Below are 16,537 nucleotides of genomic sequence, written 5' to 3' on the forward strand. Positions count from 1 at the left end.
GATACTCTTTCTCCCCGTCCTTCACGGCCCTAATATATTCTGCTCTCATCTTTTTAACTCTACCTCCTCTCGCTCCTCACTCCTCTATCACTTCTTGTCATTCTTTTTAACATCCCTCTGCTTTTTTCCTCTTTGGTCCACCTTTCACATTCCCACTTCTGTTCTCCCTCCTTTTCAATACCCTTTCTCTGTATTATCTTCAGTTTCTACTCATTATTCCGTACTCTCTTTCTTAACTTTCGCGCTATTTCTCCCCCCCCTCTCTCTCTCGCTCCACAAACTTTTATCCGCTCTCCTTTCTGAGCTAGTTACATTCCCATGAGACCGAGCAATCCGTCCGCGCACGCGCACGCAGCGCGACAGATCCGCTCTCATGCGCATGCGCCCTGTCTCTGCCACCTCGCTGGCTAGCTCACTGTTGCAGCTTCAGCAGTGATGCCTGTCTCCCGCGCGCGCATGAGGGCACCTCAGTGATTTCGTGTGCCCGGTATGAGGGAGTCGCCTGTGACGGGGGGGGACGGGCTGGGGCTTGGGTTTTGGTCCGGCATTTTGAGGTATGTCCGGGAGCACCGACTGTCGAAGAGAAGGGCTAGTCAGCCTGCCTTAAGTTAGGACCCGCAGCGTTAAGTTTGATAAACTCATGGTAGCGGGCTAGCTGCCTGGTGGTTTTGACTGGCAGTGATTAAGGCTCTCATGGGATTGAATAGGCTATACTTATAACCCAGAGGGCGAGCTGCGAGCTTAACTGCCTGATGGCTGTGACTCGCAGGGGTTTGTTTTATTTATAGTTCTGATTCAAGGCCCATGAGTCTGACCTGAGCATGATAGCTGACCCTTGGTGTTTTGCTGCCTCTTGGTTCTGACCCCGAGAACTTTTATGGCTGACATAGTACTCCCTTAAATGGATTGGGTAAACACTATGGGTACACCCAACCCATGAAGCAACCACCAACGGTTTTCATTTACTGGATCTGTCCCATGATTCTGACCAGCAGGGCCTAGCTGCACAATGGTATTTAGACTAAGAGGCCTCGTGGTTCTTACTCCGCGAGAAGCCAGCCCATGATACTGACTTACTCTTGTTTGTCTGGGCCAGGGGTCTTCCCTCATAGGGGTAATCTGCCTTTTTGGGTCCTGAGCCTTGGGTTTATCTGCTCAGTTGTTCTTATGCACATGGGTAGCTCGTGGAAGGTTATGATAAACATCGTTTAACTAGTGTATAGTTATGACCTGACCCGTGTTTTGATGTGGGAATGGCTGGTTCATGGTTTTGACCTTAGTACTTAGCCGGTACTCTTTCTTACTTAAAACTCTCAATTTCCCATGTATACCCCAAGAAATTTGCACCAATAGACATTATTTTGCATATAACTATTACAGCAGTTCTTGCTAATCAGCGTGCGGGGATCTGATTTTGAAGTTTTTCTTTAATATCTTTGCAGGACAGTGAACGTACTGTTTAGCTTTGGAGATTGCCCGTTGTCAACCACTTTTGAAATTTGGCCTGGATAGTGGTAGGATTTCGCGGTTTGTGGCTGGACCTATCTGTGGCTGTTTGGAGCTGAACACAATTTTAAACAAATTCTTCATATTACATTTTTTTTTGCTGGCACATAATTGATCTAGAGCAGTTTCCTAATGCCCCACCCTGAGTGCTGAAGCCTGGAACTGATGGTTGGGTCTTCCCCTTTGCACCTGGGATGGACTGCTGAGCAGTAGATGCTTTTGGCGATTTGCCTGAGGCTCTGTTGGACATAGGAGGAGAACTCCTTTGCCACCTGCTCCGTTTAACCAGGCAGATTGCCATCTGGGATTGAGAACTGGCTCTGCAAGATCATTGACTCTGCATTAATCCAATGGAGGAGCTCGGTGAAGAAGAATTGCTCTGCTTCCTACGTGCAGAAGGAGGGAAAGCCAAAAACTCTGAATTGCTTGCCCGATACCAGCCACTTATCAACCATGTAGACCCCCAACTGCGAGGTATGGTTTTAAAATGGTGGGTGCTCCTAAGTGGGTATTTGCACCTCATTCTCTCTTCTGCCTTCTCTTCTCATTCCTACGCTGAATCTGTTTGCCTCGCCCCTCCTATTCCTTTGGCAGTCGTCAGACTTCTGCATAGCTTGTTAGTTTCCTTTCCTGTGTGCTTTTGCGTGTGACGCCCATGCAGTGAACATCCAAGCAGCGGGTGTTACTGGTAAGTTGTTTAGCATTTAGGCAAACGTTGATGTTTAAAAAATACTTTTTTTTGTACCTTTTGTGGGACTCGCTGCATTAGATTTCTGCTCAGAGCCCCTGAAAGACGTTTGAGTTAACAAGCTGTGTACTGTTTTTCCGAGGCCTAGATAATTGGAAGCTTGAGATAGTTATCTGCAGGGTGACTCCCAACACTCCTCTCATTGGTCTGTTAGTTTTGTCTTCAAAATCTTTGTTGTGTTTGAGTGAGTCCTATGTAGGATATTGTGGCAGTGTGTAACTCTCTTCTCTAGGGCCTTTGGATAGTGTGAGTGAGTTTTTTCCCCCTAGGACTTGGCGTTGGGGGGTGTATCTTCTTTTAGAAGAGTTGGACAATATGTGTTTGTGTGCTTCTGTCTCTGTTTAGACCAAGGGTTGCCTGTTAGTGAATGTCATGTGTGACAAGCTATAGCGTGCAGGAAATGTAAGCAGTGCGATAGAGGGTCTCTTCTGTAGCTGTTTCTGATTAGGTATCATGTATCTGTATTCGTTTTTTTTTCACCAAACCTTTTGCTTTGTGGTCCCTTCCCCCTGCATGTTAACCCACCTCAGTGCCCACATAATACATGTATCTTCAATCACTTTCGAATTACAACAGCCAGACATTGATGCATAACTGTTTAGGATCTGAAATGTTGAAGTAAAGAATACTTGTAACATGAACAGTTGGATGGTGAGGGGTGGGAAAAGTGAATATTTGTAGAGAAAGGGACGTTTTTGGTAGGAAAATTAAGGAGAGAGAATAATGTGAAGCATCAGTTGAAAAAAGCTACGTTGCAAAACGTTTATTAAGCATATTCTGTGACCAGATGCTGTTCACAATTTTTCTTTGGTGCTTCAGTGTGTGGTGGTTTTTATTTTGGTTGTTCAGAGTGCCGTCCCGCATAAAGGAATGCAAGGTACCTTGGTGTACAGATCTGTTCTTTGCTTATCATTGTAGTACCGATTGGTCATTTGAGTCTCAACATGGCATGATATAACTGCACCGTAAATAAATACATGACATATATTGTCAGTTCTTTGGCATATGAGACTGACGCACACAATTGGCATTTTTCACCAAAGATGGCTGTGCAATGGCAGCTGAGAACGCAACTGGCATGTAATGGGTGAACCGGGGCCAGTGAAGCTGTGTCGGTATATTGTAGTGATTCATGGGCAATAGAGGCTGCGCCTACGAGTTTGACGCTATTCCCAGGCACTTGAAGTTGTAGCTAGGTATATGATTGCAGTCTCCAGCATAGCATGGAGGTAATTTACCATATGTTGGTTCATGGCTTATGAAGCTATTCTTAGCATACATGACTTCAGAGTGCTGTACTTCAGTTTAGAAAGGCAGTGTTCAGCCTTATGGCTGTACCTTTTTATTTTAAATTATATCAGGCTTGTTATGCGCAAACTTTATGAGAATGTGCCCTACTGTACAATATCAGAACCTGACATATGATCACTGTACCGTGGAGTAGGAGGCTGCAACAGGCAGGTGATACTATAAGCAGCATATGTATCTGCACATATTAAACGAGGCTGTACCTCGACGCGATAACGGAACCCAACATAAGATGACAGTACCTGGGTGTGTAAGTGTACGTAGTATGTGAGTGTATATATGCATTGCAGAGAATCTCTCTGTACATAGGCCTATGCCTGTACGTTCAGCATACAGTTCTTCCTGCCATATGAAGCCACCTGGGCATGTGAAGCTGTACTAGAGCTTACAAGTCTGTAATTACTTACTGTTTGCTGCACCTATGAATATGAGGATATACATGTACATGCAATAGCTTTACAGGGCATGAGGGCCTGTGGTAGCAGAACGTGACATGTACTGATGTCCTTGGCATATGAGACACAACCCGGCATGTCTGGCTTAAATTTACTTGTCGTGTAATGTGAGCACCTGGGCTTTTGAGGCTTTCCCAAATATATGATGATATCTGAAGGTTGTGCGCGCTGTTTAATGGCGAATGTATTCGTCAGTGTCTGATATAGCCCTTTAATATTGTTGCTGCAAGCCTGCTATTAAACACGAGCAATCTATGCATATAGAAAGTCAGACATTTGCTAATGCTCTTCAGTCTGTGATAATGTTAAAATTGACACAATTTGCCTCCTCTCTATACTCGTCACTCTCAGAGCATGTTAATAGCAACACTACACTGATCCTCATCCCCACGTCAAACCGTGTAAACCTTTGATTATCTTTTACAAATGCCAGTGACATTTAAAAAGATGCGGTCTTTTGATCAGGACATTGATCTGAACACTTGTCCTGATTTCAGGGGAAATTCTTGATTAGAACATTACATGTTGGGAGCTCCATTGAAGACTTTTGCATGACAGATGGCAGTGGCTCTGTGGATCTTCTGCACCAGAATTCCAATGCTTGTCTTTCTGTTTCCTCCTTTTTAATTGGGGATATCCTGCCATCGGTGGGTGGAACATTATAATGTTTTACTCCTTAAGCTTCTGGCTGTACCAGTCATTAAAGAACCCACCCTCTTTAAATACCCTCTCTTGAGGCTTGCGTACATAAAGAGCCTGAAAGACTGAGAGCTTGCTTCAGAAGGCTACAGTGCTATATTGATGGGTTGCAAAGCACCATGTCAGTAATGAACAATGCTTGCCACCTCTTTTTGCTTTCTGAGATATGAATGGGCTTTGGTCTTCACAGTTGCCTCCATTTCTTTCGTGGTTAGTACCTGTCTCGTTTAACCTCATACCAATTAACTGCCAACAATGAAGGTGTCTTTTCTCACACTTGTGCATTTGTTTATTGTTGCAGCACATCACCGCCAAACCTTCAAGGAGATCATCAACAAAGTGGCTGTGGTAAAACAGGAAGATGTAAGTATACCTCATTACTGTTTCACCCTCTCCATTCCAGCTTTGAGTAGCGAAACCTCACCATCTCTCCTAGCACTGCAGGTGTGAGTATGAACAGAGCCCCTCCACATGTTGGTACCAGCAGTGCCGTTTCCATTCCACTCCACCAGATCTTCTTTGAGTACCACACGCCCACTCTCACTCTGCCAGTGCATCAATGCTTACCAGATAGGTCGCCTCACAGTTCTGCTGGCAAAACATCCTTGTGGAGAGTCCAGGCAGAAGTTCAGAGCGGAAGAATCTTAGTAGTAACTTCCCAGACCTACGGCCATCAAAGGGAGATGCCAACTTGAAAGTGGTAATCCTGACCAAGAGCCTTGAGTTGACCAGTTTTTTTTCTGTAATGTCCTCCTCCGAAAGGTGTGGAGGAGTTAATCTCTTGTTTACTTTCAGGCAGGATCAGTAGAGGGTACAAGCAAAGAAGTCAAATCTCTTGAAGTTGCCCTAGGAAAATAATCCATCTGCTCCATTCTTATAGTTGAAAGATGTGTAGCTATGATTTTAATCCATCGTGACAAACCATCTTATGCCACAGAACACTAGAGCTGAATATGTGGTTGCAAAGTATTGTCGACTGGTTGCACTCAGCCTCACTATGTATACCTGGTGAACTAGGCTCTGGAGCGATCTCTTTTTAAAACATTTTTTATAACTGTTTCATTTAGCATTTTCAAAAAAGAACATGACCCAATATATTTCAAAATGAAGCAGTGAGAATTACATAAAATGGAAAGCACAGCTCGAGCCCCCCACCCAGGCAGTTAGCAACCATGAATTACAGTGTCACTCAGAGCGCATACAGAAAAACATCACTCCTTTCAAACGACTCAAATACAATACTGTCAGACAGTTGGAAAGTCAGTTCCTGGTGAGCCTCTGTCGTTGTCAGATTTGGACATGTTGTGCATATCAGATGCCCTTAGAGTTCAAGACAGGAAAAACAGAACTTGATGCGGTGGAAATGTAAACATTTCGGCCAGAGAGAACAACTATTGATCCTGCAGCTTGACTATATGTTAAGCACCTCAGATTCAATGTCCACTAAGTAATCAAATCCTGTGCCAGTCGCCTCCGAGACCTGCTGCAGTTAGATCCCACTGGAAATCCAGAGACAAAATTTCAAGAAAAGTTGGAGGCAGCCCCAGGGATAAAGTCACAAATCAGCCAGTATGGTCTTTTCAGATTTCTTTATTCTTCTTCGTATAAAAACACAGGACAACAGCCAACGCGTTTCGTTCCCTTTATAGGAACTTCATCAGGGCTGGAAACAACACGAGACAACATATAAATAACCACATATACAGTCAAAAACACACACATATATATGATATATACAAAACCAACATCACATATATATAAATATGGTCAAAGTACATAAACACAACTGTTACATAACTAATGGCACTAATACTTAAAAATAACCACAATTAACAAAACCAAAGTTATATTTACACAGACATATCTAAACAATTACAAGACAATCCAACATAGTTTCCACTATTGTTTAATAACATACATTTTGAACACTTGTAAGCTCAGTGTTGATATTCACACATCTGTTGCGACAAAGTGTACTTCTTTACTGATTGGAGTATATAACAAAAAAGTAAGCAAAGGAGGAGGGGGAAGTGGAAACGAAAAGAATGTATAGAAAAGAGGCCAGAGTGGAAAAAAATGGCCTCTTTTCTATACTTTCTTTTCCACTTCCCCCTCCTCTTTTGCTTACTTTTTTGTTATATACCCCAATCAGTAAAGAAGTACACTTTGTCACAAAAGATGTGTGAATTAATATAAACACGGAGGTTACAACTGTTCAAAATGTATGTTTTTAAACAATAGTGGAAACTATGTTGGTTTGTCTTGTAATTGTTTAGATATATTTGTGTGAATATAACTTTGGTTTTGTTATTTGTGGTTATTTTTAAGTATTAGTGCCATTAGTTATGTAACTGTTGTGTTTATGTACATTGGACATATTTATATATATGTGAAGTTGGTTTCTTATATATATATATATGTGTGTGTTCCAATCGACATTGCTCCCACAGTTGAAGACACCACACGCGATGTTTACACTTCACCATTTATTGCTTAGCAGGCTGCAACATCTACAGGTACGACTTCACAGCGTCAAATCTGCCCTCTGCCATACGCGTTTCAGGTTTCCCCTTGTTCTCTGGCTTGGCTTCTGGTGAAATGACCGCTATACAGAGTCTCTCGCACCTGCGAGTAATTTTATAGTCCCGCCCTCTAGGGCGTGTGCATTGGTGCACTCTGGGTCTTGCAGTTTGGTTGATTTTATCAATAGTAGTGCCGCTGTACAATTCCTTCTTTAATACAATCCCGTTGGGCCGCTGATTAGATCGTAGCTGAGTGTAGCAGTTCTTCTGCCTTGCTAAACTGGTAACATCGCTCCTGAATGCACTGCGAACTTCACAGGATATGTGTGTGTGTTTTGAATGTATATGTGGTTATTTATATGTTGTCTTGTGTTGTTTCCAGCCCTGATTAAGTTCCTATAAAGGGAACGAAACACGTTGGCTGTTGTCTTGTGTTTTTATACGAAGAAGAATAAAGAAATCTGAAAAGACCATACTGGCTGATTTGTGACTTTATCCCTGGTGCTGCCTCCAACTTTTCTTGAAATTTCAGCCAGAGAGGACCGCATTCCCTTGGAATTCATTTCCCCGATCTCCCCGAGGCGAAAATAAGACTACGGGTGAGCCGCAGTAATCTCCTTCTACTTCGGACGGGTGAAGGAGCGCTTATTCGATTACCACCCACCAGAAAATAGCTCCCGACCGAGTAGTTTTGTGTCCCCGGTGCCGTTTATTGTGTCCCAATTGATGTAACACTACCGGCGAGTTGTTGAGTTTTCCTTTGTGCCCCGTGTCCTGATGAGGCCCAGACGAAACGGGCTGAAACGCGTCGACCCGATAGACAAGCCCTTACAAATTTGACTCTTTAACAAAGGAAATTGACAGCACCATCTAATATAGAAAGAGGTTGAGACTTATTATTCCCCTGATAGGTGCTGGCGCAAGGGTTATCTTTTTGATATGGGTTGCGAACCATAGTTGGTAAAAATTTGTTTTTTCGCAGCCCCTTAAGAAATTAGGGCAACAAGGATTCTGTTCGTGTGACTGAAGATATCGTATGATTGTTAATGTATGTTAATTGTATATGCATATAATATATTTTTTGTATCACTTTATTGTACGTTTATGTAGATACTTTGTGTTTCTTTGACAAATGTACACACAGAGACAAACATCTGGATCACGGACCGGTGTGAGTGCATTTCTAATAAGATAAATGATTTGATGAGAATATTTTTCGCTTGAGGGATTAATTAAGGTTTCCTTCAGTTTTAGAAATTGCCATTATTTTGTATTGATCCCGCCGCATCAAGTTCTGTTTTTGCTGTTTCCATTGCCCAGGTGCGTGTGGAGTATTAGGGAAACCCCCCCCTTTTTTTGTAACATGTGGAGCCCTCCTACCAGTTGCAGGCCTCGTATGTAAGTCGTTATGGGGCGCCATATGACATTGAACTTGGCCACTCAATCCTGTATAACAGCAGTTAATTTTTCTATGGCGTAATGTGACCAGATCTTTTTCCACCAAATACGCAGAGAGGGGGGTAGAGACTGTTTCCACATCTGGGCCACACAGTCATGCTGCCAACAGTAAGTGAGAAAACAGGCGGCCCTGTGGGGTCTTTGATGGAAATAGCCTATCTGCCCCAGGATCCCCTAAGAGGATCATGAGTGGATCAAGCGGTAGGAAGAGATTCGTGATGGTCTGTATTGTGCTTTGGATCTCCACCCCAAAAGTACAGATCAGTGGGCAGGACTACCAAGTGTGCAAAAATGTTCCTGGTTCACTACATTCCTTCTAACATAGGTCAGAGCCCCTGAACATCTTTGAAAGTTTGATGGACATGAGGTACTAACGAGTCAGTATCTTATAAGCGTTGTAGGAAGGTGGAATCTGACTGCATGGTTACCCCCACTTTTTTCCTGGTGATTTGCTGGTTTTCGACTTAGTTTGACTGGGATCCTGCTAATCAGGACCCCAGTCTATCTGCTTTCTCCCTAAATTGGTTGTTCATGTACCTTTGGTACACTCCAGATTGGATTCTGGGGTACCCTTATAAGTCCCTAGTATATGGTATACTATATACCCAGGGCATAGGTACTCCAGAGGCTTCTCAGGGGCGGCAGCATGTATTTTGCCACCCCTGGGAGACCATCCAAAATGACACAACAGGTCTGCTACAGCAGCCCGTGTAAGGTGGTGCATTCACCCCTTACTTAGATATAGGTTCACTATATCTATCTATATCACTGCACATATAAACCTATCAGTCACCCCAATGGCAGGCCTTATCAATCCTGAAGGCAGGGTGCTGGGTTTTATATGAGAGGGTGCCCATGCATGAGCAGAGCCCCTCTGCAGCCTTCGGAACTTCTATTCCGGGGTTGTTTGTGATGCAGCCACACCATATATACTTAAGTGCATTATAACCTCGCGGTAAATACTAGCTTTTAAAACGGCTGCATGGAAACGTGTCGTGTTTGGTGTCAAACACCTTGGAATCATACCTCCCACACTAGTAACTGGTGTGGGAGGTATGATTCCACCCTACTAGAGGGAGAAATATGACCGCACCGGTACCAGCTTTGCAAACCCTGGCATCACAAAATGGATGCTGCCAGCCACAGACACAAGTCTGCCCTCCTGCAGCTGGATGAAACTGCGGCAGGAGATGGCTGGACAATAGGTTTCCTGTCACAGGGAGGTGTGACCACCTCCCAGACAGGCTTTAGTGTATTGGGACTGGGTGGGTGCACTCTGAGAGTGCTTTGATGTCTGCACTGGGGGCACATTTGGTGTCCCTGTACATAGTCCAGCTCAAACCGGTTGCAGGGGCTACCAGCCCCTGCTCTGGCGCAAAACTGGACAAAGGACATGGGTGTAGCCACCCCTCTGTCCTGACCCTCCCATAGGTGGGTCCCCAGAGCTTGTCCCACCCCTTCCTTGGGTATAAAGTAGGAACCCCTGGCTACAGAACTTTAGATTTACCTGGACGAAACTCTGCTACAGAAACCAAGTACTTCAACTATCTACACTACCCTGAATGAAGGAAGAATCTCCCTTGGAGTAAAGGAGTTACTCCCCTGCAAGGCAAGCACCTAAAACGCATCTGACCGGTTTTCATCTACGCAGCTCCTGACGGACTCCGAAGATTTTGCAACACAGGAGGTGGGTTCCTAAGCTTCCCCGGGCCAACCAGTGCTCTCAGCAAGCAAACCTGAGATCCGCAGCCCTCGTGGAGACCGTGCAACCCGAACCCCTGGACACCGTGCACATTTGCAGCAGCATATGCTTTTTGGCGATCCCTGAGGCTGTGCTTTAGGCTACTTGTAGTCCAGGCCCGAGCAGTGATTCCACCGAAGATTACTGGCCTAGACTCCACGAGTGTTCCGTGGGCTGGTATTTAGTGATTCCTCTCGAGATCCCTTCGCGATCCCTGGTCCGTTGACCTGTGGGTCCCTGAGGCGGGAACTGTAATTTTAAGTGGGCTTACCTGGTTGTTCCAGACGTACCCTGACTCTTCATCGCTTGGGGAGCCCCCAGGTCCTTTCTGGTCCACACCGAAGCAGCTTTTCTCTGACCACATGGGTTGCAGTTGCTAAGGCTTGTTGGTCTCCAATCCGGACACTGACCCCCCAGCACTCGACATCCTTCGTGGGACAGCTCGCCTGCGGACTTTGGTCGACGTCTCCTGGTCCCCGTGGCTGCAGAGTCAAGCTTCACCTCATCGCATCTGAAACACCCAACATCGGTGGGCATTCGTCTATCGTGTCACTGGCAAGTGACCCAGACTCTGTCCCCTCTGCTTTCATGTTCTTCTCATCTTCGATCCAGGCTTGGATCACCCCAGACACTTCTCATCTTCCTGGCAGCAGCACTTTGCAGCATCACGCCATTGAAAACAACTAAGTTCCCGACACCATTTGACACCTATGCACCCGGCTTCCCTGGGTTAGGTAACACAAGTACTCCGGTACTCACATGGGTGCTGGCCTTAGAACCTTCTAAGTTGGAAAGGGTTTGCTCAAAGTCCTCTCCTAGTGTACTTAATCTTTAAAATTCCAACTGCGACATTCCCATAGGATTGTACGGAGTTCGCCGCTGTGTTCTCACACTGCATGCGTCCCCCGTGGGTCCCCTGTGTCACTACCTTGGGTGGTTCTTTGGGGTCCCAGCGATTCTACGTGCTCTAGGCACGGTCTAGTCAAGGTGTGGTTCTTATACCACTTTCTTAATATATGGTTTGGTGTCCCCCCCCCGGGTCCCACTGTGTATTGTGCTATTTACTGTCGTTTTAGTACTGTAATATTGTGTGCCTTGCTCTCTAATCTCACAAAGAAGTTAGTAGAGAGTGTTTAGTAATAAATACATATATTTTATATATATATACCTTGTGTGGTTCTCCTTTCATTTGGTCATTCAGGAGGTTATAATCTGGTAAACCAAGGTGCTTTACATTCCTTCGAGACTTAGCCTGAAGGCTGCTCTCCGTAGCTACCACTAGGATAGCTTTCAATAAAGGTTGTCCTAATCATCAATAAGGGTCGTTTGGACTGTTACAAGGTGCCCACTATAAGTAGTGGACAGCATATACCAGGCCAATTTCTCACAAGTGTTCTCTGTGTAACTAATGCAAATCGAAGACTTAGCCGCTCTTTGCCATATGGCGCCCCATGTGTAAATCTCGACATCCAGTTCCTTTTCCCATTGTAGGACATAAGCGTGTTTTTTTTCTGTTGGAGTGATGAATTAAAGAATGAATTGATACAGCCACTATATGCCTCTTTGGCAGGTATTATTAAGATAAAGGGACTTTATAGGGGTAGGCTCGCGCTGGAGGACCAGCCGTGGTGAGGGCCTTCCTTCCCAGTGGAGGACCTGGCTTAACCTATAGGTGTTTTTCCTGGTCAGTGTTATGTTATAAACATTTATTAAGCGCTTGATTACCCATGAGGGTGTCTTGGCGCTAGTCACAGTATGGCAATGATTTACTGGGTTATGAAGACCTATAGTTGAGAGTTGAATAGCCAGGTTTTGGGGATTTTCTGAACTTAGTGGCCATGTCTCCCCATGAACCTAAGTCACCATCGTCTTAAAAGCCACATAGAGCAGGGGATCAGCCCTGCATCCAGTTAAAAGAGCCTGGATGGACCCAGCCTGGCGGGATTCTGGGTTATGTGTCAGGGGGTAAGTTGGAAGGGATAGCACGGAAATGCTCTACTCTGGAGAATAATCTCCTTTTGAGTTTGCGAACCATAGCTAATTTGAATTCTTTTAAATACTCCATGAATTGTTATTTGCTCTTTTAGGTGCTATTTTCGTCTGGTTTTGGTTCTTAATGGCAATAAGCTTTTTTTTTTTGGGGGGGGGGGGGGGGAGGGGAGGGTAATTGAGTGTTGAATTAATAATAATAATGATGATAATAATAATAGGATTACTGATTGAAGCATTTCTGTAACTAGTTTTGCAATGCGCACCAGCGCTACCTTTGACGAGACAAGCCTCGAAAAATTCTAAAACGTTTACTTAACCTGCAGGTCTAGTGATTTAAAAAATCTACTCGACCTGATTATAATGCTCTTGGCCCATATACTGGTTTAAAATGATGTGATCGTGGGCAAATATTTTAATTCACCGAGCCGCCATTTTCTTCTTTATCGCCTATGAGAGAACCTTCAAATACACAAGTTCAGCATATCTGCTGTACAAAAAACAATTTTGCTTGATCTAATAGATTAAACATTTGCTCCATATAGAATACAAATTTAGCCACACGCAGGATACACATAACCTTTGACTTGCCTCTTAGTTTCCTTAACTGCATTGTCATTATGGTGGGAGAAGGAATGTTTCTCAAATCATGTTTAAAAACTATCACTTTTAATAGATACCCAAAGCATGAAGTGATAGCACACTTATTTGCAATCAGCAGATTTTCCATGGCCACCACATTTCCCACTAACGTGATTTTGCTGCTAAAACTATATAGTGTACAATGTTTGAAAATCAAGTTTCAGCAAATTTGCACATCACCAAGTAAAGTGTTCTGATTTGTTTTCCTTCTACCTAAATCTTTGTTTGCATCACACTTCTGAATTATATAAAAATATATTTAGTTTTTTCTGGTATATTCTGAAATATATGTACAATTCAGTTACGAGCAGTTAAACTATTCTGTGTTAGAAAAAAAACTGACATCTATCAGCCTTCTGTTTCACAACGATTGTCAGACAAACACCTCCAGGATAAGATAAGAAACAATTAGTAAAAAGAAAAACTGGCACGTGGCCTGTGTCCTTGAACAGATAGCAAATGTGTCAAGATAAAAGCAAGATTTAAAGTCGTCTTTCTTGCTAATTCACGTTCTGAATGAACGGAACACATGTTCCTTCCAGCTTAAATTCACTCGCCAAAACAGATGAGTAGGTGCTACAAAATAGCCAGACATGATAAAATCTGATTCGCCATAGCGAGTGGGCGAGTAGATTTATTGAGGCCTGCGAGGGATGTCCAGTTGATTGAGCTTTCCTTTTGTTATGTTAATGTGTGACTTGTTCTTCTTAGTGCATTCATATTAATGTGAACTCAACGAAAACGAGTAGCATATGTGCCTATGCATATGGCCAATCATGCTTTTGTAGAGGACGACAGGATCGAGGCTGGCTGGGCCAGGACTCGTTCAGTCGCATGCCAGGCAAGCACATATCACTTGCCCTGCCCTGCCCTTCCAGGCTTGCAGATGAACTGGCATATTTAGAAAATATCCGTTTATCTATAAAGTGGTTTACTTGTGCTTGGAAGGAGATGTGCTCCAGGGCAATAACTTGCTGAATGTATCCACCTAGGTTCTAATCCTGGCTTCTTCATTTGACCACATTCTGCAATCCTGAGGAAAATTATGTTACCCTACTCACTGCCCTTCTCTACTGTGCTGAACTAGAAACCCTTATAAATGGTCTAAATTCCAATATACAAGTATAATAAATACATATTAGCAGTTGCCAGAGCTGCTGCATGTGTGCACCTGAACCATACTATATGAGGTGTACATATGGTGTATGAATACGACCATCATAGTGCATTCGCATTAAACACTCTGGCGCTACATGCTGGCAATACATAAATGCCAAGGAACATATAAATTGCATATACGCCAGGTAGTGTGCCACTGGCACTTTCTTTCAAGCAGAGGTTTGCTAGCACAAAAAGCGTATATTTTAAGCAGCTGGTGTCACTGAATTTTTGTTTCTGGGAAATGTTGCACTTTGCTGTTTTCTAGACATGCTGAATTAGGCTGTTAATGTACACAGGAATCTGTTTGCCACTGCTGCTCGAATGAAGTGTTACTTGTACAGGAACTGCCCACTCTTCCCTTTGCACTGATTTTGCAAGCCTGATTGATGATAACGATGGAGAGTCACATTCCTGGAGGGTGTACGCATAGTATGAGGCAAGCATTCCTTAGTTGGAGGGGGCTTCTAGTTAAAGGTCACAATATAAGATTGTGGAGGCCGGTTACTCTGTGTCATTAGAAAAGTATCGCTTCGCAGAAAGGATAGTGCATCAACCAGTCTCACATAAGAAAAGATGCGAGTGAAAACGGTCACTGTATTGAAACAAATCTGTACCATAGAGCACCTGCAGTGCAAGAAATTAAAACGAGCTTTGACAAAGCCAATAGGTTTGGCTTGCGTTTGAGTCCTGACTAAAACAATAAAAGCAGCCTTCTGCAGTGAAAATGCAAAGCAAAAATGATTGCTTCCAGTATACAATGAGGAAAATCATTTAAATTGTAATGATTAAAAGTACCTTTGAGATGTACAATAGTCCCTAATGCATTACTTTGCAAACACTACAAAGAGGGTGGAGTGACACTCCAAATAGCAGGAGGTGAGGGGGCAATAATCCTCTGGGTAAAGGTAAAGCACACTCTATGTATCTTTTAATGAATTGGTAACAGTTGGTCTATCAGACAGCGTAGGGAGGTTACAGATCCTTAGGGAGGAGGTGGGCCTGGCTGTCCCATGGCACACTGATCCAGATCTCGAGGGTGCCTCTGTAAACAAGATGCACCTCCAATTTTATGTAGTTTTTTGCTGTGATATCTTTTTTTGTTGATTTGATTTCTTTCCCTTTTTGTAGACGGAAAAGTATGTGATCCTTAAGAAGCGGTATCAACCTCTTGTCGGTGACACAGCCAGTACTGCTACACCAGTGGCCACAGTGCCTGCTCCCATGTGCTCCCGAGTGCAGCCACCAGGCTCCGGCCTGGTGCAATGGGAGGGCGAGAGTCGTGCCACTAAGTCTCCTGTCCAAGCTCCCAGTCCCCCAGCCGAACGAGCTTCACCAAAGGAGAAACTCCATGGTGCCATTCCGCGCACCCAAGTGAAAGACTTTTCTGCAGTACTCCAGTCACAACTCTCCTCCCAGGTAAGCATGCATGGAAATCATGGCAAGTGTGCCTGTCCACTCTTGTTATAAACTTAACGTTACATATGTGTTTTTAATATGCACTGTACAAATGGGTAGTGTTTAGTTATTTTTTATTTTATTTAGGAGTTTTGTGCAGTACCGAATATAAGCTTGACTGGGAATAACAATGGCGTCCAGGATATATGAAGTCCACACAAATACGCAGTTTTGGCCATAATCTTAATTCACTAGTGTTGTCATCCTGAAAATGTCTGCTTCCATGAGTATCCTCCAGCATAGAACATTGCAGTCTGCCCTCAAGTAGTGATTGAAGATATTCCAGATATTCCAGATGGCCTAGATGCTGAATCGTCTGATTTCATATTTGTGCCATCTGGAAGTTTGTTGAAGAATCACGTACAAGTTGGCTGTTTATAGAGTCCTGTCTGGAGTACAACTAGAGGCAACTTTTGCAATTAGGCAGGGCCTTTCTTTTAGTAGGCTTTGTGTGTGGTGGAAAGAGCTTTGAATTTAATTGTGGACTTCCTGGGAACCATTGGAGTGTTTGCATGCCTGTTGTGTGTGATCCCTTTTTTCAGAGACATAGTTTGGCCACCTGAGAGTGTATAATCAATCCCATGTGCATTAGGGGTGCGACAGGAGTGGTTGCCTGTTTTTTGTCCCCAGAGCAATTACGGATTACAGAAGGGGGCAAGAGCCTTGCACAGTCCTCTCTGTAATACAGATCGCTCTGGTGTTATCGGAAGGAGGGCGTGACAGGCGTGGGCACAAGACCTTTAATAAACTCCGGCTTTCAAGTGTTATACTTTAAATTAATTTATTTGTTTTTTATTTTTTGTAATTCAGTAGTGAAGCAATTGTAGATAAAAAGTTATGATAAAATATTTAC

The 16,537-nt window shown here is 43.8% G+C and overlaps 1 protein-coding gene across 1 annotated transcript in view; it reads left to right on the forward strand.

Moving 5' to 3' along the window:
* Window positions 1-360: 360 nt before the first annotated feature.
* LOC146812367 (ankyrin repeat domain-containing protein SOWAHA-like) overlaps window positions 361-16,537 on the forward strand; it is a 172,168-nt gene continuing 155,991 nt past the window's right edge. Inside the window, exons 1-4 of the mRNA XM_085619367.1 lie at window positions 361-487; window positions 1,443-1,980; window positions 5,018-5,079; window positions 15,358-15,645. Of these exons, the coding sequence (XP_085475493.1) occupies window positions 1,857-1,980; window positions 5,018-5,079; window positions 15,358-15,645 (474 nt within the window). The 5' untranslated portion in view covers window positions 361-487; window positions 1,443-1,856. The remainder of the gene's footprint in view (window positions 488-1,442; window positions 1,981-5,017; window positions 5,080-15,357; window positions 15,646-16,537) is intronic.

The sequence above is a fragment of the Triturus cristatus genome, chromosome 7 (assembly GCF_964204655.1).
Source record: "Triturus cristatus chromosome 7, aTriCri1.1, whole genome shotgun sequence".
NCBI classification, from domain to species: Eukaryota; Metazoa; Chordata; class Amphibia; order Caudata; family Salamandridae; genus Triturus; species Triturus cristatus.